The 20,361-nt window shown below is 34.5% G+C and overlaps 7 protein-coding genes across 7 annotated transcripts; 4 read left to right on the top strand and 3 right to left on the bottom strand.

Annotated features, from left to right (window-relative positions):
• Positions 1 to 1,457: 1,457 nt before the first annotated feature.
• On the bottom strand, positions 1,458 to 2,836 carry PHYBLDRAFT_148075 (hypothetical protein; the record flags this gene model as incomplete). The annotated part of the gene is made up of 4 exons (XM_018432006.1): positions 1,458 to 1,559; positions 1,666 to 1,839; positions 1,912 to 2,064; positions 2,807 to 2,836. The coding sequence occupies 4 exons, from the start codon at positions 2,834 to 2,836 to the stop codon at positions 1,458 to 1,460; spliced, it is 459 nt and encodes a 152-aa protein (XP_018288896.1).
• Positions 2,837 to 7,928: 5,092 nt separating this feature from the next.
• Positions 7,929 to 8,599, top strand: PHYBLDRAFT_92833 (hypothetical protein; the record flags this gene model as incomplete). The annotated part of the gene is made up of 2 exons (XM_018443804.1): positions 7,929 to 8,305; positions 8,362 to 8,599. Coding segments are annotated over 2 exons (615 nt in total), but the record flags the coding sequence as incomplete, so codon positions are not given.
• Positions 8,600 to 11,200: 2,601 nt separating this feature from the next.
• On the top strand, positions 11,201 to 13,080 carry PHYBLDRAFT_148073 (hypothetical protein; the record flags this gene model as incomplete). Its single annotated transcript, XM_018432005.1, has 5 exons — positions 11,201 to 11,303; positions 11,416 to 11,534; positions 11,636 to 11,744; positions 11,867 to 12,043; positions 12,203 to 13,080. The coding sequence occupies 5 exons, from the start codon at positions 11,201 to 11,203 to the stop codon at positions 13,078 to 13,080; spliced, it is 1,386 nt and encodes a 461-aa protein (XP_018288894.1).
• An 845-nt stretch (positions 13,081 to 13,925) lies between these two features.
• PHYBLDRAFT_64074 (hypothetical protein) lies at positions 13,926 to 15,273 on the top strand (the record flags this gene model as incomplete). The annotated part of the gene is made up of 3 exons (XM_018441228.1): positions 13,926 to 14,034; positions 14,119 to 14,295; positions 14,402 to 15,273. The coding sequence occupies 3 exons, from the start codon at positions 13,926 to 13,928 to the stop codon at positions 15,271 to 15,273; spliced, it is 1,158 nt and encodes a 385-aa protein (XP_018288893.1).
• Positions 15,274 to 15,448: 175 nt separating this feature from the next.
• PHYBLDRAFT_148071 (hypothetical protein) lies at positions 15,449 to 15,761 on the top strand (the record flags this gene model as incomplete). The annotated part of the gene is made up of 2 exons (XM_018432004.1): positions 15,449 to 15,686; positions 15,748 to 15,761. The coding sequence occupies 2 exons, from the start codon at positions 15,449 to 15,451 to the stop codon at positions 15,759 to 15,761; spliced, it is 252 nt and encodes an 83-aa protein (XP_018288892.1).
• A 441-nt stretch (positions 15,762 to 16,202) lies between these two features.
• PHYBLDRAFT_64075 (hypothetical protein) lies at positions 16,203 to 16,937 on the bottom strand (the record flags this gene model as incomplete). Its single annotated transcript, XM_018441229.1, has 1 exon — positions 16,203 to 16,937. The coding sequence occupies one exon, from the start codon at positions 16,935 to 16,937 to the stop codon at positions 16,203 to 16,205; it is 735 nt and encodes a 244-aa protein (XP_018288891.1).
• A 789-nt stretch (positions 16,938 to 17,726) lies between these two features.
• PHYBLDRAFT_148069 (hypothetical protein) lies at positions 17,727 to 19,112 on the bottom strand (the record flags this gene model as incomplete). The annotated part of the gene is made up of 7 exons (XM_018432003.1): positions 17,727 to 17,938; positions 18,050 to 18,166; positions 18,221 to 18,263; positions 18,339 to 18,605; positions 18,666 to 18,750; positions 18,814 to 18,845; positions 18,930 to 19,112. The coding sequence occupies 7 exons, from the start codon at positions 19,110 to 19,112 to the stop codon at positions 17,727 to 17,729; spliced, it is 939 nt and encodes a 312-aa protein (XP_018288890.1).
• Positions 19,113 to 20,361: the final 1,249 nt, after the last annotated feature.

The raw sequence follows: 20,361 nt of genomic DNA, 5'->3' as shown, positions 1-20,361 counted from the left end.
TGGATGCTCGTTTTTCATTTTTTGAAGATTCGTTATAGCCAATCATTTTCCGAATTAAACTACCGCTATATCCAACAGTCAACATCCAAAGCTGGTGAAACCCCCTAATAAAACAATCATAAATATCTCATAATTTCTATTTTCATGTAAGTGTCCAAATATCACCATTTCGATACTTGAACTTTGTCCATTTAATTTTCACCAAAAGCCGAAAGTTTGCAAAAAAAGCTCATTTGGGTCCGAAAAACCTGTATCTTATATTGTTACTAAGCCTCCACTACGGATAGAAGACCTGTGCTAGCTAGTAACCCGAACGTAGAGACTATACAACTTGAACGTTCCCTCGGGCAATAGTACCGTAATTAGTTACATTGCCTTACAAGTACCCTATGTACCAGTTTCCAGGCTTTCTTAATAACCTGGCGATTTTTTTTTACAGTGAAGGCCCAAATGCAAGTGCAAGTGCAGATACTTATTTACCTTGCTCGCTTTCCACTTGCGAGTTTTCGTATACTTTTTCGCCTGGCAGGGGAATGTGATGATCCATTGTCAGGCTTATATGAGATGCGTTTGTTTGGCAAGAGAAAATTAAAAATGAAAATAAACATATAATATTTAAATACTTGAAATATTTAAGATATTTGAATATTGCTTATTACTCTGATTACTACAATGAATTTTTTTATATTAAAAATTAAAAATTAAACAAATGATATTGAAACCCCCTTATTTTGTTTTTATTTTTATTTTTAAAATTCAAGAAAATTATTTCCAGCCTAGAAGAGGCAATTTCTTTTCTTATAAAATATAATTAGATTCTTACAAATTATTATAAATCTCTTTAAGCTCAACGATATCTACAAACCCAAAAAAAACAAAATAAAAATGGGTACAGTGCAAGGTAAAGCATTGAAAATAGACAGTGAGGAGACTGTCATATGTAGTAATGAATCGGAAATTTTAGGCTTTGTAAGAAAAACGGATACTGTAATGTCCGTCCGTCCGTTTGTCTGCCTGTTTGTTGCTGATACAAAGATAAAATCCCACTCTGACTACATTTATCCAAAAGTATAAAATGAACAGCTTAAAGAAGAATGATATGAGAAAATATATCTTTGGATTGGAGACTATTTTATAGCCTGTTATGCTGTTTAACAGCATGAATATATATATATATATATATGTTTATGTTTATTCGTTTGAATGCTTTGAAAATTATGAGTCAATATTCTTGGGCTTTGTCAACTTTAAAAGACAAAGCTCCAAGAAAATATAAAGTATCTTCAAGTATAAAGAGAAAGCAAAAGGAGTTTATTGAAGGTCAAGCCAAGCCAAACCAAGCCAAATATATTTATTTTGAAATGGACTTCTCTTTCTTCCTTTTCTGATTTTTTTAAAGAAATGGAATATAATAGTAATATTATTTACAGAATATAGATAAAACAGGTAAAGGGTACTTATTCAAGTTTGTCGAGATGGTCTAATCGGGTCAATACAATATTCTTGCTTGTTTCTTCAATTTCTCCAGCCAAGAATACTTCATCCAAAATAGCATAGACCTTTATACATTCATATACACACAATTGACTTGATATTTTTAGTCGCTGTTGCTTCCAAATAGACATATATATTTATACTTATAGAATAATAATGATAATAACTGACCTTGTAAAAGTTAAAGACCAAGTCCAGCTCACATACATTCCCAAAGAATGCATCCAATACCTCTACAAAAAAGTGAATTGCTTCCAGGTACGCCAATTCATTATCGTTTGCATCCACACACACGCAAAAGAACAAGCCGGCATAACGACGATAGACAATTTTGTAATTACGAAACTAGAGAATTATGATGAGCTTAAATGTATGTATATATATACACATTTGGTGATCATCCTTTGTCATTCTTACTTCTATAAAATTGCTTTGGTGTTTCTGATCTCTGGGTGCAACCAATCGATGGACTTCTCCCTTGAGCTTGACCTTTTCGTCGTCTTCGTATGGGACATACCATTTGGATAGTCTAGTTTTCCCCTGGCGATTCTGAACCAAGATGAACCGAAGCTAAATTAAGATGTTTATTAATACAGACTCTCTTTCACTTTTTTCTTTAAAAATAAAACAAAGACTTGCCATTATGTGCAAGATGTGAGATGGTTTATTTATATGTTAAATGCTGATGTACAATGATAAAAAATGAGCGTGAGAATGAGAGTAAGAATGAGAGTAATAATGAGAGAAAGAAGACTTGGAGTTGAATAAAGAGGTCTTGGAATTAATTAATTAATTAGTATTACTATTTTTTTATTTTATTTTTTTGCTGTATTTCACAAAACCTTTTATGTATAAATACATCCCCTTTCCACCTTTTCTCTCTCTCTTAGTTTTATTTTTTCTTGTGGTGTAATATTTACATTGATTTTATACTACTCTATTTTTTGATTACCCGCTATATATTGCACACAAGTCTCTCCTCCATAAATGGATTTTATCAAAGACCAAAGGCCCAACAAAGTCAAAAGAGGAATTGGTTATAGCACACTCTATGCTTATTATTTAGACTTTAAGAAGATTTATATTGGTTTTAAATGCAAAATTTGGCGAAGAGTGGGGTTCAAGGTATAGTAGCAGTAGCCTTATTTTTAACTAATATTTATCGTACAGTAAAGAAAAAAAATACTTCTTCCAACCAAGAAGAAGTAGGAAGAAGAAGTAAAAAGAAGTCAAGAAAATCAAATTAGATTAAATTAAATCAAATTAAATTAAATCAAATTAAATTAAATCCAAGTAGTAACAAGCAATTGACAAGAACAAGGCCAGGTAAATTAGCTTGCATTAGAATGACAGACTCGATATAGAAATAAATGAATGAATGAATGAATAATGGTTATGTATTGTTCTGACGTAACTCTTTTTTTTTTTGGTTAGTGTTTCCCTTTCTTCCTTTTCTTTCTATCGTTCATTCAACCTTTTGATTTTTCCTTTTTTTGGGCATATCTACCATATGTCATCCTTCATTTTTCTCTCTTTCTCTCTCTTTTACTATGACTCCTACTGAATTAATATTCAACTTCCTCGACCCACAGACCAGAATAGACGTCTTGGACTGGCCCAGATATTGAAAACAAACTCCACTCTAGAAATATGCAAAAAATACAATATATATAATTTATTTTTATATAATAATAAAATACAATCCAGCGATCCAGCCCTTTGTACAATGGGACTAGCAAGATTATTCAAAATAATAATAATAATAATTGAAAATCCTGAAGTGTTTCATCATAGAATTTCAATAAAGAAATCTAAACAAGCAAAGAAAATATTTTGAAGAATTTGTATATTGAAGTCCCTTGACAATAAGAATTAAAGTGAAAATAAAAATAAAAATCATATATAAAAAAAGGGGAAGGAGAACAGCGTAACTTTTTTATATACATAAAAAATGAGTAAGAGAGATGTCAATTCTAAAAGCAGATTTTTACTGTAATTTTTTTTTATTCTTTCTATTGGCTTTAACCTCTATTTTATCTTTCTTATTCTATTTATTTATATAGTGAGATATATACATACATATTGCATTTGACAGCCTTTGTCCTTTATAGAAAGCATTGTAGTTTACAGGAATAATATATATATATATATATGTAAAAGAGATCGATGGGTTTCAGTCATAAATGACTGCTTCTCCTTCAAGCCACTTGAAATTTTGATGAATTTATCTTATTTGCTATATTCATATTTGATTTTATATTTCACCTGAAGGGGTTACCACTTTGAATAGCATCACTTTTTATTTATACTATTAGCTGTGGGTGTATATTACTATTATATTTATATAATATAACATAGTATATAATAGCATATATTATATATATATTTTCTATCTATTGAGAAAGAACCATAGACGCTTTATTGTCATCTTTATCCAACCACCTCCACTCCTCTCTCTCCCCTCTCTCTTTCTCTTTTACTTCTCCTCTATATTTCACGCGCACACACACTCTCTAATTTTATTTGCTGTAAGACTATTATAATTTCTGTTTTTATCAATATATATATTGTGTGTAGTGTGTGTTTATAGCGTGTACAGTATGTATAGTGCTTATAGATATTCTGTATAATTATTCATTCCAACCAAAAAAAGAAAAGAAAAAAAAAAGAAGGGCTGTTTTCAATGAATTTATTATTTTGATTAGAATTATTATTCTCAATATTGTCTTGAACTTATCCTCTTTTGCTTTTACTGCCTACACTTACCTACCTAACTACCTAACTACCTAACTATTTAATTATATATATATATATATATATATATATACATATATTTTTATATATATATTTTATACATATACATACATATATACCTATAAACACCTGTCTATTCAAAACACACACACACACACACACACACACGCACAAAATATATATATATAGATAATTATTTATACATACATACAAACACAGTTGCCAGAACCTTCTCCTATTTGTTCTTACTCTGTTCTATTTTACGTTTTATTTTTATATATATTTTTCTAGTTCCAAAAAAAATTAAGCCCTCTTTTCTATTTCTACAACACTTTACAACACCTTACGACAACAACAAACACACACACACACATATATAAATATCTAACCGAATCGAAAAATGGCCAATACAACTCCTGCCACCACTGATTCGAAGGCGTTGGAGAATGTTGAAAAGCAAACACAACAAACTAAACAAACCGAACAAGCTCCTGCATCAGCTGCATCAGCTACATCAGCAGTAAATGAAGACGAAAGTCCAAAAACCGAAAAACCTAAAGAAAAACAGGTCGTCCCTGCGCCCATCCCGGCTGTCAATGTCTGGGAAACAAGAAAACCAAAATCCGATCAGAACGGAAAGGACAAACAACCACAACAACCACAACAACAGCAACAATCACAACAGCAAGACAAACCTACCACAAATACAGGTAAAGATATATATATATATAATACATATATATAGAGAGAGAGTGTGAAATAGAGCGAAAAGAGCGAAAAAAAAAGTACTTTAGAACAAAATCACAACTTTCTCATTCTCTCTTTGTAATCATGTGAACAATTGTAGCTGACTCACAACAGTCTAAAGCTGATCAAACATCATGGCCTGCTCCTAGTGAGGCACATGAAGAGGAATCTAACGAACTAAAGAAGGAGAAGCTGGTCACTAAAGGTAAATAGCTGTTTTTTACGGGTTGGCAAGAGTGTATTCACTCTTTTCTTTCCTCCCGCTCCCCACTATTTCCCCCCTCTATCGCTCTAGTTCTAGCTTCACCTTTCAATACTTTCCCCTCCACCCCCCCCAAAATTCGTGTATATATATATGTGTGTATATATATGTATGCTTATAAAGCAATAATTCCGCAGTCGACTGACTTAGTTTGACTTGACTTGACTTGAATTGACTTGACTGATCTGTGTTACTACTTAGTTAAAGGTAGAGGTCAGTGGAAATCTTACACCCCGACCATTACACATGCCTCCTCTGCAACTAGTTCACGCCCTCGCAGTACCCGTGGTCGTGTGGCTAGCAGCCTAAAGGACAGACGTACCAGACGTTTAAGTCACTCGAGTGCAAAGGCGAAGGATGGAAAGTCAGCCATCACCTCAGCTACTACTGCTACTGCTACTCCTGCTCCTGCTTCTGCTTCTCCCCCTGCTCCTAATGCGACCACGACCGCGATCACGACTGCTACTCCTACTCCTACTTCCGCTGCTGCTACTACTGTTGCTACTGCTGCAACACCCGCGACTGCAACAGCTACCGCAGCTCCATCAACCGCAACTACTGGATCCGAAAAATCCAAAGAATCTGCTTCAAGTCCTCCCACTACTGCCCGTGCCATTCCCAATACTACTAACAACAAATCTGCCGCTGCCGCCCCTACTACTACCACTACTACTGCCACTGCCACAACCACAAACACAGCCACAAAAGCAACAAACTCCAGTACTGCTAATACTAATGCTAGCGCTAACGTTAACGTTAACGGTAATGGTAATGGTAATGCGGCTACTGACGCGTCGGAAGCTAAGCACAAGGAAAATACCGAAAGTACTCATTTCAACGGGCATTCTGGCGCAACAAGAGGTGCCTATCGTGGGCGCGGACGTGGACATGCACGCGGGCGTGGTGGATTCCATAGCAACCGCCGTGAATTTACAAACGGAACTGCCTTCGCTACCAACCGTGCAAGACCAGCCTTTGTTAACGTGGATGCTGAGACACTCAAGGCATATATTTTGCAACAAATGTAAGATTATTATTATTATTTCTTAAGAAAAAGGTCTATAGGATATTTAAGTTATTTGATCTGGGTTGCTTTCTTTTTTTTCTTCTTATTCTGCATTTAAAAACCTAATTCTTAATTTATAATTCTGTAGTGAGTACTACTTTAGCATTGACAATCTCTGCAAAGATATTTTCTTGCGTAGTCAGGTAAGACAAAATAAATAAATCAATCGATTGATTAATGGAGAGATATGTGGAAGAGAACTATATAGATAGATAGAGAGGCTGTTGTTTTGAGATGAGATATTTTGTGATAGTAATAACGGATTTATTATATTCGGTATGAACTAACTGGGTTGTTTGCTTAGATGGATGCCCAAGGTTATGTCGATCTCTACCTTCTTGCCAATTTCCAACGTGTCAAGGGTCTGACGACAGACATAGATTTAATTCGTGAAGCGTTGGCAGACAGTAAGATTCTCGAGGTTAAGAAAGACAAGCTCCGTAAAAAGGAAGGATGGGAAACATGGATTTTGCCCCCTGTTGCCACTGTCACAACCGGAACAGCTGCTACAATTACAACACCTGTCCAAGAGAAGCTGATCACTCACACTGCAACTTCTAATGCACCCGTTCCTCCTGCTATCGCTGCTGCTGCTGCCGCTGCTGCTACGATCCCTCCTCCTCCCAGTGTAGTCACTGCCCCTGTGATAACTCAACCTCCTGCAGCATCAAAGTCGTCCAAATCGTCCAAATCATCAGCAGGCGCAGAAACAAAAACAGGAGCATCGCCAGCAGCATCGCCAGTAGCTACAAAGACCACAAAGACCACTGAGCATTCAAAGACATCAGCATCTGCATCCCCATCTACTACCCACCAGCAACAACAGCAGCAGCACGGTCAGCCCACACTGGCGTCTTTGGCTGGACCTGGTGCCGCACCTACTCTCAAATTGAACAAGTCAATTGGTACGAACGGTGTCCACAGTGATCGCCGCAGCAAGCCTGCTGCTCCCAAGGAGACAACCGAAGAAGATGACATGTTTGATTTTGAGGATGATGAGGATTGGCAGGATGGAAGTCGTGCCAATACCGTTAAGAAGTATTACTTGTCTGACGACGACTCAGAGTTTGATGACGATGATGACCATGAGATTGACGATGATATGGTGGCTCGTATCATGATCGTTACTCAGCGTAAGCGAGACAAGTCCCACCAGTCGTTTGATCGTGCAAAGATGAACGATGACATCTCGGACATGATTAACGAGGGACTCTATCAGTACGAGTCTGGACTCAGCACCCACAGCAAGACGGTTTCCAAGATTGGAACCATTGACTCTGAGCACTTTGAGCAGTTGAGCTCGAGTGCCAAGCACAGAGACAACAATGAACATCATGCTCAAAAGACCGCAACTGCCAAACCGTAAGTGAACTAATTGACTGACTATTAACTAAGTGATCAGTTAAGTGAGGGGTGGAAGCTTAAAAAATCGAACGCTAACTAAATATATATATATATATATATATATATATATATATATATAATATTAGTATCAAGAGTGACAAATCAGCACCTCGTTTCTACCCTGTTCGTCCTGAATCTCTTCCTAGCAGTGCTTTCTATGGCTCTTTGCCTCGCTCAGGTTCAGGTAAAAAGGACCATCATGACCATGGCCATGTTGGATGGGTGCTTAGTGACCAGCCTTATCACTACAACCCTGCGGATCTCTTGGGCACAAGTCTGGGTAAATCTCCTGCACTCAATGAAGGCATGATGTCGAGTTCGATGGACATTGCCCACTCGTTTGGAAACTTCCAGCACCCTAGCCACGAATTGTTGCGCGAGAATGGGTTTATGCAGCATAAGTACCATAAGTATCACGCAAAGGCATTAAAAGAACGTAAGCAGACCGGTGTTGGTCAGTCTCAGGAGATGAACACCCTCTTCCGTTTCTGGTCCCACTTTTTGCGTGATCACTATAACAAGCGCATGTACAATGAGTTCAAGCGTCTGGCTGTTGAAGATGCCAACCAAAACTACCGGTAAGTTATATCTATATATTTAAAAGATCGTTGTAAATCTAATATGATATAAATAGTTATGGCTTGGAATGTCTTTTCCGATTTTATTCTTATGGTCTCGAGAAGCGTTTCCGCAAAGAAGTGTTTGAGGACTTCCAGGAATTGACTCTGGCAGATTACAACAAAGGTCATTTGTATGGTCTCGAGAAGTTTTGGGCCTACTTGTTCTTCCGCAAGGACAAGAAGAAGAGAGAGATCAAGGTTTGCGAACCTCTGAGCCAGCTTGTTGCCAAATTCAAATCTGTCAAAGAGTTTGCAAATGCAGAGCCACCGGCACCCAAGGAAGGTGAATCCTACAAGGTTCCACATCATGGTGTAAGTACCAAGTACCAAGTACCTTTTAAGTGACAGCAGTGATTTGTATTTTAATGTTAATGTTTGACTAATGATTGTGTATAAAATACTTCTTCTTCTTATAGAAACAAAGAGGTGGTAGTGTGAGTGGACCTTCTGTACCTGCTCATAGTACTTAATCGCCGACTTCTGCCCTCTTTTATTCTTATTCTTCTTTTCTTTGCTTGTGGTTATTCTCTCTCTCTATTTTTTCTCTATTATTATTTTTCCCTCAAGGTGGTCTTTTACATGCTTCTTGAGCCTGTTCTTCTAAACCTGTTCTTTATTATACTTTATTCTACCTTGCTTCACTTCAAAACCCTCAAAAATTTCTTTATACGTATATATCTATATATCTATGTATCAAGAAGTTTTTTTTAAAAAAAAAACAATTGGAAAGAGAGAAGTAGATAAATATATAGATAGGCTAAGAAAGATAGAGATGTACTTCATTTGAGTGCACATTCTTCTTCTTGCTCTTCTTCTTATCATTCTCCTTCTTTCTTTCCTCTTCTTCTTTTTTTGTTTATAAAGAAAAAATCAGCTATGATATAGACTTTCCATATTCTTTTTCTCCTTATTGTCTTTCTACTTTTTCCCTCCACCCTACTTCTACCTCCACCTCTACCTCTTCAATTCACTTTACTTTTATTCTTGTCATCTTTTATTTTTACCTTCTTTGCTATTTGCTATTCTCCATCCATTTACTTTTTTTTTCTTATCTTTTTCTCTTATATACATATAAATATATAAATATATATTTATGGAATTATCCGGTAGTTTTTTTTTTATTTTATTTTTATTTTTATTTTTTCAACTACTTTTACAAAATACAGGGTGAAAGTCACCAAAGGCTTTCGATTATCCCATTTACTGGTCTGTTTAATATTTATTTATCTATTTTCTTTGTAACAAATAATAATAATTATAATAATTATAATAATAATAATAATAATAATTGAGCCAATGAATTGAGTTATCAATTGTAAAGAAAGATATATATATATGTTAAAGATCAAGATTGCAAAAGATAAAGATTATTATTCTAATATCTAAAATTATATACATACATTTTGGAATTCTTTATAGCCTATTGTTCTTGGCAGTATATAATTAAAATAATAATAACAATAATAATAATAAAGGCATTTTGTATATACACATAATTCTGTATTGTGAAAACTATAATTCAAACCCTTGCAGATCGGCAACAGAGGCTTACACCCATTATCCTGACGAGAAATGTAAGTTTTGAGAATAACAGCTTTTCTTTATTTTTCTTTACTTTTTGCCTATAAATAAATATATATATATATATATGGTATTAAGATATTGAATACATGTAATAAAAGAGAGAAAATAACTATATATATATATATAGTGGGTTGGTATTTTATTATTCAACAAATGGCATCATAATTGTGCATAGATATATATGTATGTATATTTATAAGCAATATTCCAAATTTTTTTGATATATTTCTTCTTATTTGCTTTGTGTATTTTATTTTGCCTATCGATCAAGCAGTTTTTTATGAATCAATTTTAAAAACCAAGACAAGATATTGAACAGATGGGCTTACAAGGAATGCTATCTGAGAAGCTGGTTTATTATGCTATATTACATCTAACCAGACAATTAACATTTAAAAAAACACCATCATAATCGTCATAGCTATCATAATCAGCATGTTTTTATTTGTTTTAATTATTAAAGCCAAAGGAGATATTCGTTATTCTTTATACACAATAAGCATGCTCAAAGCTAGATCTCTATAAAATATCACTTATAAACTATAAATCGTATATTTATCCAATTAGCTAGTAATTAGACAAGACATCACTTTTATATATACAAGATTTCAATTCTAATATTTCTTCTTCTTATTTTTGTTTTCCTTTTCTTTAATTAAACCATAGCCTACCCAAAAATAACAATAGATCTATAGGCATATAGCACACCAATATTTAGTATTCCTTTAAGGTGTTTAAAACCCTGCCATTGTTGTAATTACTGATTAATCAATTTTGTTTATAAATATCTGTACTGATGCCTGCTATACAATTTAACTTGGAGTACAATTACAACATAAAATTAAAAGAATACGAGTATATTGTTTGTAATAGGTATATCTGTAGAATAACCATTGTTTTATTTAAATTATGCTGAGAGATTTTGTATTATCCCGGCTCTGCGATCAATAGATACATTTACTTATATACTCACAACAAACTTTAAGCTACAACCAGAACAAATGCATCGACAAATCTTACGATTCATACGGATAACAGTCAAATAAGCTTCTTGTAAAACCTTTTTTTTATATTTTTTTTCGATTGAGCCGAGAATATTGGCAAATTACAATTTAAACATTATATAAATGCACTCTATAAGATAAGTACTAGTTCAATACTTAATTACAAATATATATATATGTACATATGTGTGTATATGTTTCTCTCTATCTTTAATTAAAACAAAAAAAGAAGAAGAAGAATATATATATATATATATATCCAAACATGGTAGACCCAAGAAGCCAGACAAGACTTATCCCAAGAGTATATGTCAATATACCAGACAGAAATACCCCTGATGAAGCATGGAAGAGATTAACTGTTCCCTGTAAGAAGAAAAAATTACAGTAATTGATGATCATAAACTTGGTTTATTTTCTACACATCCATATACATACATATACAAAAGCTAATATTTTCTGTATTTATATTCCATAAAGCAAAAAACCCGGATTTTATTTATACTTCAAAGCGTATTCCTGAACGAGACTATAAGATTCATAATGATATTCGAGAGTATGCGATTGAATACAGAAAGAACCCTCAGATGAGCAAGACAGTGAGTAACCTATCCAAACCTTTTTTTTAGCTTTTCTTTTTAGTATATATACACACACATATTAATTAAAAGCAAAAATTAAATCCTTGCTATTGTCTTAGATGTCCAGCAGCTACCTGGAGAGGTTCATCCCTTTTAAATCATCTATAAAGTGCTATGAAGAATATTCTTCTCCAAACAAGAATATTCGCTTTGGAAAGTTACTCGAAGGTATTTTTTTATATATAAAAAGTAATAATAATAATGCTCAATTAAACCTAAATATTCTCTTCTCTCTTTTGGTTTTCTTAATTGCTATCAATTCTATATTTTCTGTGCTACTGAATACAAAGAGATCGATGATATTGGTGGATCTATCACAGGAAGGCATATCGAATGCTTAAGGTCTAGCGATATATGTTTTCCAATCACAGCTGGTGTAGAGCAAATCTACTCTAATATGCCAGACACAATAGAAGATTACAAGCTCTGTGGACATGTTGCATACACAAGAAATGCATTGATGGTTGGTTAGTTGAACATTTCGGCTTTTCTTTTCTTATTTTATTTATTTCTGTTATCATAATTCCGAGACTTTTATTTTATTATACAAAATTGCATATTTGGATAAATGTATCAATATTTCAAGTATTAACCATATTGATATTATTATTGTTTTTTTTTGGCAGTTTATATTTCATTAGAAATTGTCAGACATAAGGCTGTCATGAGTACTAGAATCATGGCTCCAAAGGTTATTCCTAAATTGGGTGTGTGGAACAAAAATACAGTGGCTGTGTTTTCAGCAACATTCCTCCAGTACAATACCATGACCGGAAGATCAGAGCCTGTTGGTCAATTGATTTACTCTACACCCCAAGAGAAGCAAATGTATGATCAAATGGCCGCCAGGCATATATTGAAGCAAAACCACTTGAAGCAAGCAAATAGAATCCTTTTATTGGCCGAACAAAATAAATATAATAATAGTATAACATCAACTGGTGTCAAGGATCATCCAAATTTCTCAAGTGATTTGGACAAAAACACCTTGTTTGAGACAGTCTACATCTCGAGTACCAAGATCGAGAACACTTTTACGGCAAATCCACAGTACCGGAACTGCAATGGAAAAGTGTTTGGAGGATATATAATTCGGGACTCGTATGAATTCAGCTGTACCGGAGTGACCTACTTCCTTCGATCGTCTCAATTCAGATTGATAAAGATAAACGATATCATCTTTCGATCGCCAATGATGGCCGGGGATCATATCCGCATGACTTTTGAGGTAATCTGCTCAAATGGTCCTCAGGGCGCAGATTTGATCACTTGCACCACGACAGAAACAAGAAATCCAAACACTCTGGAGTACAAGGTGGCTGTCATGATGTATACTACATTTGTTTCAAGAGACCCGTCTGTAAAAGTAAAGATGGTATTACCAGAGACAAATAAGGAGAAACATTTCTGGAGCATTGGCCATGAGCTGATACAACAGAAGAACGAATGCTACCTAGAATTTGTTGGTAAAACCGACGAATCCGAAAAAATGGCAAAATTATGATCAGATTTGTGATATCTGCGCGTATGTGTGCATGGTTCTTAATAATATAAAATAAAAGAAAAAGCTCACAAGAGTAAAATGCTTAATAATTGTTCTGTCAAATATCTCACAAAGTCATTCAAACATCTTGAGAAGGTGTGTGGGTAAATATGTGAGAATATGCGTGTTTGTGTATGTACGACTGTAAATTGTAACATGTTTTTAAAAATTCTTCAAGTAAACGCCAATATTAGTCTAAAGCACATAGAGACCCCTATATTATTTATTGTTTGCATCTTTTAAACCAGCAATCTTGTTTTATTTTATGTCATTTTCTATTTTAAAGCTGACAAAGATCAACTAGGTTCTTCTTGTCAATACGCTTTAGATTCTTGGGTGCGTTCGTGTCTTGATTATTTTCTTGGGCCAATATTAGCTTCCAAACTCAAACAAATACCCTGTACTGTGTTACAGGTAGCTTACAATACAAATTTTACAAGGATTACTTTCATATTTTAAACAAACAAGCGATCAAAAAAGGCCTAATATTGGTGTACTAAAAAAAACATTACACAAAAAGTAAAAAAAGAAGAAGAAAGAGAGAGAAAAGGAAGGAGTCAAGTACTTGGGAATCTTACAAAATTATGCTACTGATTTTGTCTCACATACAAATTGTTATTTACCTTTGAATGTTTATGTTTTGATTTCAATATCGCTCTTGTTTATTATTTTAGAAAACTACCACTCTTTCAAAGAAAATATAATAGTAAGTATTACTTCATTCTTTCTTATGAACTATTTAAAGGAAGAAGAACAAAGGTAGATACCATGTTGAGCTTTCTTTGTTTGCTTTAACTAGGTTGTAAATGTCGTTTGGATACATTGAGAAGCTTATACCATTCAAGACGTCCTCAGCATGTAATAAGGAATACGCATCTTTTGATAGAAGCTTTAATATCGGAAAACTTTTGAAAGGTATAGAAACATCTCAATGAATAAATAAATGAATGCTTCTGTCTTATTCTGATTTTTCTTGTGACATTAAATACTACTCTCAAGATATTGTTGAGTTGGTTCAAGAGAGCTCATCGAATCAGAGGGTCCAAAAAAGTCATGGTGAGATTAGTATCCCTTTGCTGGTTGGAACCGAACAAATATACATGAATATACCGAACACAGCCAAAGATTATAAGCTCATTGGACATTTGGGATATACCAAGGCCGCTTTTTTGGCTTGTAGGTTACAGCAAGTGGGGGTCATCTTTTGTCACAAGAATACATGTACACACAGAGAGAGAGAGACAGCTAATATTCTTATATATACATGTATAACACCTCTTAGATTTTGTAACATTGGAGGTTACTGATAAACCGACTTCCATTAATGCAACTGTCTTGAAATCCAAGTCAGGTCCATGTCTAGGCGTACCCAATCCAAGAATAGCAGCGATATTCTCGGTAGCCCTGACCCTGCGCAACAACTTGAAGGATATACCAGTGACGATAGAACATATTAAATGCACCACAGCTCAGGATAAATATATATTTGATCATTTGGAGAGAATACAATGCTCCAGACAAAAAGCTACAGAGAAAAGGGATGCTTGGAAGGAACATGCTTTCGACAGCGATGTGATGTCTCATAAGCTCAATGCTGTCCCAATGCATAAGAAAATTCACTACCCTGATTTTCATAATTCAGGCTTTAAACTTGTTCCAAATACGATAATAGAAAGCGATTTTGTAGCAAGACCGCATTTTTTTCATCATCGTAGTGGGTATGAAGGAACACTTGATGGAGATGTAGTTCAGGCAGGTTATGAAGCTGCTTGCTTGGCAGCATCAAGTTTCATATCTCCTGCACCCTTCCGAGTAACAAAAGTAAACGACATTGCGTTTAGTCTGCCAATAATGCTAGGAGATCACATTCACATAATTACGAAAATCATTTACTCGAATCCGAATGGAAATTTTGTTACTCATGTCACAGTTGAATCGCGCAACCCAAGAGACCTTGCTTACAAGACGGCCATTACAATGCATGTGTCTTTTGTTTCCTCCAATCCATCTGTACAAATCAGCATGATTTTGCCAGTAACATTCAAAGACAGACTTCTTTGGCACATTGGCCACGAAATGGTGTTTCAAAGAAATGATTATTTTGAGGAATTTATTGATAAAGTAAAACAGACTGAAAACATATGCAAGTTGTAGATCCCCTTTCTTTTTTTTACAAAAATATGTTTATATATATAAAGTATGCTTTCAATAAAGTTTTCTTTTTCTTAATTTTTGAACCAATAAACCACAAGATTTTTATACGAGGGGTTGATTTTTACCCTTGGATTCATTAGAGTATAGTGCTAATTTTAAACTAACAAAAAAAAAGATGAGACTCATCAGATCAGATGAAGGACATTTCACTAAACGATTCGCTAATCATCACAGCTCAAGTCTGGTTAAGGCCATTTGTTTATTGTTTCTTTATATTTACTGCTTTCCTTTTGGAATCAAGAGAGCCAATGGCGGTTTGGTTTCAATTGATGATGACAATGATGCTGATGCTGAAGTTGGTCCCGGTCCCGGTGCTGATGCTGATAATAATGATAGTGATAATGATAATAATAGTAATAGTAATATTAATAGTAATAGTAATAATAAAAAGTAATTTATACATATAATGTTTAGGAAATCGTTCATGATTTTCCAATATTAAAAGGATGAAAAGGAAGAAAGAAACAAGTGTGTTCAAATTGAAATGGCAAAAGTCTATAATTCCTTGAGACCACTTCTTCACAGTCTGATACAGCGTCAGTTTTTCCATGACGCATCATTATATATGACTTTTTTTTTTGGTTTTGTTCTTGCGGTATCCATATTCCTACTCATATGTGAGTGCCCCCCCAAAAAAAGAAAGAAAGATGCTGTTTGCGAACGTTGCCTTTTGGCGCCAGTCTTCTTGTTAAAGATACCAACTCTACCTTTCTTTCTCTCTCTCTCTCTCTCCCTTCCCTTCCCTTCCTCCTCCTCCTCATCCTCCTTCTCCTCGTCGTCATCCTCATCCTCATCTTCATGTGCCGTTCTCCAAATCTGCATCTTTTCATTCTATTTTAGATGCTATTGGTGTACCTCCTTTCCTCTCATCAGATAGTATCAGCCTCTGATTCAGCGGCAGAAAGTGATGTAGACTTTACATGCTGTCCCTGCTTTCGGGGAACAAGGGTGCCTGTCTCCAGGTATTCGATCGCCCACTTGCGAATCGCCTTTGGACGGTAGGTCGTCATCCTCCCCCAGATTTCAAAGGTTGCATTCTCAGAGGCCCTGACCTTCTTCCTACCACGTAACAGATGATAGAAGTACTGGCGAAGAGCGGCGTGCCGAAAGTGTTCATACGTGTTGGCAAACAATTCAGTTCCACTCTCACCATTTCTGGGCATAGCCTTTTCCACGAGTTCTTGGTACACGGCCGTAATTGCTTCAACCTCAGTACTCTTAATACCCTCTTCATCGAGACTATCGACTTCCTCCTTTTCAGCTTTTGGAGAAACAACATGCTCTTCTATTGTGATTTCAGGGCCGGTGTCAGGTACAGTCTGCTGGTGTTTCTTCTTTGTGGAAGCTTCGGCTAGTTCGGCAGCTTTACGTTTGCGCCATAGAGTAGTCCGCGAGTTCTTTGTGTAAGCTCCACGGATCTTTCGCTCAGAATTTTCTTTTGATTTAGTGCTTCCATCAGTAGAACATGACCTTTCCTCAATTTTGGGTTCTTGCTTTTCCTCTGGGGTAATATTTCTGGTTACTGCACTGGTACTTGTAAGCTGGCTTGAATCTTTGACTTCAGCTAGTTTGGCTGATTTCGGTTGGCGTGATTGACGGGCCATTCAGGTTATATATGTACGTATGTGTGATTGATGAAAAATAAATAAAAATAAAAATAAAAAAGAGCAACCTAAAAGTAGTTAATAGTGCATGTCAGTCCTAAAAGAAAGCGAAAGAAACGAGACGCGACTCAGCCGTCACACGTGATACATTTCCGTTTTTAGATGAATTTCAATGTCGATGCGTACGACACAGGGTATCACAGAAAAACTAGCCATGGATGTATTGACACCAAAAGCACGGTAATATTCATATACTAACTTACACTCTTTTTTTTTTGTCTCAGCTATCACATTGAAGTCTCAGCTTTACCAATATCAAGACGAGGTATTAGTGATTTTTGCTGTATTATTTTACCAGGTTTTCTTTTTGGTTTGGCTATTAGAAGAAGAATCAGAAACTAAATTCGATCCAATAGTTAATTCTTTATATAAATAAGCACTTATTTATGTACATATATGAACAGAGCTACCTTGAATGCAATTATATTTTAAATCCCTATTGTTTGGAAAATATATCATCTTTGATTAAAGAAGTGTAATAGCAGTGATATAATTGGAGAATATTCATAATATCCTTCTATCTGTCAGCTTAGTCAGACCTGGGTTTGTGCATTAATCTATTATTTTTTTTTGTCTTTTCATTCCACTTTTTCAACGAGTATTTTACCAAATAAGAATGAACCAAGTATAATTTGATTTTATTCACTTCAAACTATTTATAAAATAGGTGACAGTAATATTAGAAGGAACAGGACAATGTCTCCTCCTTTCTTCTTTCCTTCTTTCCTTTCACTCGGCAATCAAGGGCTTGGCACCAACTACTATAACCGCATTGAGAAACCATTTGTGCTCAATGCAATCCTTGATATAAATGTCGATAATTGAATCAAATGCTTCAGGGTTTTCAGGGCACAAGTGCGGAATCATAAATGGTTTGAATCCATCGAGGGCCTCAATCCAATTTTGTAGAATCATCTTTGACAAATTATCCTCCTCAGAAGCTACAAAATTTTGTAAGTAAACTATAGCAAGAGGATTACACTAGGGGAAAATGAAAGATGGTTCCAATAGTACTATGCTATTATTTCCTTCTTATTCTTCTTTTTACTTACAAAACATCTGCTTTTTATTATCTTCTAAGATAACATCGAATCCACTGTGTAGCAGATATGGGGCCAGCTTTTGAGGAATGAAGAAATCGTTGTTTCTTTCGGTTATGGCAAAATACACTACATTTATTGACCATCATTAGGTACTACCAAAAAAATCATACATATACTTACATGACGTGATAACCTTCAAAATACTTCCTTGCTTTGGTCCAGACTAGAATATAAAGATCAATTATTGTTTACATTAGTAAATGTCTATCCAGAAAAAAAAACGACAATCGAAGCTTACAATAAAATCATATTCCAAAAATTGGACTAATCCTCCTGGAGCTACAATACGGTATATTTCTTTGATCATCGGAATCCACTTATCTGCTGGGAAGCCTGCAATTAGAAGTCGTGTATGGACAAGGCCAAAAGTGTTGTCTTCAAATTCAGAGAGATCAGAAGCGTTCACAATCTTAAATTCAACATTTGGAGGTACATTCTCTTTTGGAAAGACATCAGCCATGTCAATTCCAATAAAAGTACAATCTGGATAAGCCTGGGCCATTTCCTATATAGATACCATTAAAATACTTTATAACTTCTGCTAAGCTGTTATTAAAGAAATTACCATAGTCCAGATTCCTGTTCCACATGCTATATCAAGAACCTTTGAACCAGGTGCAAAGTTATGCTTCACAGCAGGTACAGTCAATCTAAACGTTTCAAGAATAGATAGAATATTAGTAATGTATATAGAGTATTTGTATCCAATATACCCATCAAACATTATTTTAAAAATGTTATGTTGCTATAAGAAGAATAAAAAGAGTTTAGGTTAATATAAATGTATATATATATAACTAAGTAGATGAAGAGTACTTGAGTTACATACCAAGTTCAGGCGTTTTTTCTCATCGTCATCACAAGGAAGGATGTAAGTACCAGTCTCGGCATTATGGTAAGCACGTCCACAGGCTGTTGATCCTTTGTTTTTCAGGGCGGAGGTAGCATCGGTTCCTTTAATATTGGTAACGGATCCATTAATAGTCTCGAAGGAAATTGTGGATGAAGACATGTTTGATAGTTTCAAGGTTGCTTTGTAAGACACAAGAGATTGATGTTTTGTAACTTGTTGGAAGACGAAATCTTCTCGAGGTATATATACTAAATATTATACCAGCCCGCATATTATCAAAGTAGCCAATCTCCAGCTAATGTATGCCAAAAGATCCAAACTGTTCAGGCAATGTTCAAAATTATTATTGGTAAACACAGATATGTATGAAAAGCTTAATTTCTTTCTCTATCTTTCTTTGATATGCTGGAAAATAATCTGAAAATGCCAATAATGGAAATATAAGAACTTATCATCCACGAGTGCTTCGATGATTTCTCTCTTTGTATGCATTTGATTGGTCTTTATCACCTATTCAGGTAATCTAATGTATACATCGACCTGTCATATGATACAATGGAAGTGATTAGAAAGGAAGAAAGCCAGGAATGTCATATTCAGTAACACGTAGAGTGTGTTATACAGTAGCAAATTGTTTCTTGATTACATGATTTTATAGTTGAACTTACTTACGCATACAATTGTATAAACTTAAAAACAAAAATACAACACATTAAGATGAATATTAATCTAACTATAGCATGTTATTTCAATCAGTTGGAAATACGAGCTTCAACAACACCTAAAGATCTTAGATAGAAGAAAACTTGTAGCTATTTGAGAGAAGTAGACATGAATTAAACTACGCTCTTAGCAAACACATTATGTATAAACAGCTATACTTTGAGATTTGGTGATTTGACTAATAAACCAATAGTATTATTAAGTATTATACACAGGGAAACATATACATTTCATATTAACACATATATAGCCAAAAATTAAAGGACATCAGCGCTTGGATTTGTATTTGCAGGTGGTTCCTTTTATTTTTCCAGTTTTCATTAGAGTCATATAATGTAACTCGTGTACCAGACATATAAGAACTTATCAAATAAATAAATAAAATATACTCTAAACAATACACTGGCGTTAATATCCGCCTTCGAATACCAAAGAAAATCACTCTGGTATAGATTTTGTATCCAATATACTAAAGTCTGTATTTTATCATTGTATCTCATACTGAAAAAAAAAATAGTCTAGATCTTGAAAGAAGCCTGTAATTTAATGACAATTATCTACATGTTAAAAAAAAACATTAGTATTTTTTGGTATTGTTTATTGAAGGAATTATATACTTGAAGGTTAGGTAATTAAAAATTCAAGTTTTGTATTTAATAGAGTCTTCTAGTTCTAGACTTTTAAT

This window comes from Phycomyces blakesleeanus (genome assembly GCF_001638985.1).
Source record: "Phycomyces blakesleeanus NRRL 1555(-) unplaced genomic scaffold PHYBLscaffold_17, whole genome shotgun sequence".
In the NCBI taxonomy this organism is placed as follows: Eukaryota; Fungi; Mucoromycota; class Mucoromycetes; order Mucorales; family Phycomycetaceae; genus Phycomyces; species Phycomyces blakesleeanus.
Note: the sequence above shows the minus strand (reverse complement) of the source record. Positions and strands in the feature narration are given on the sequence as shown.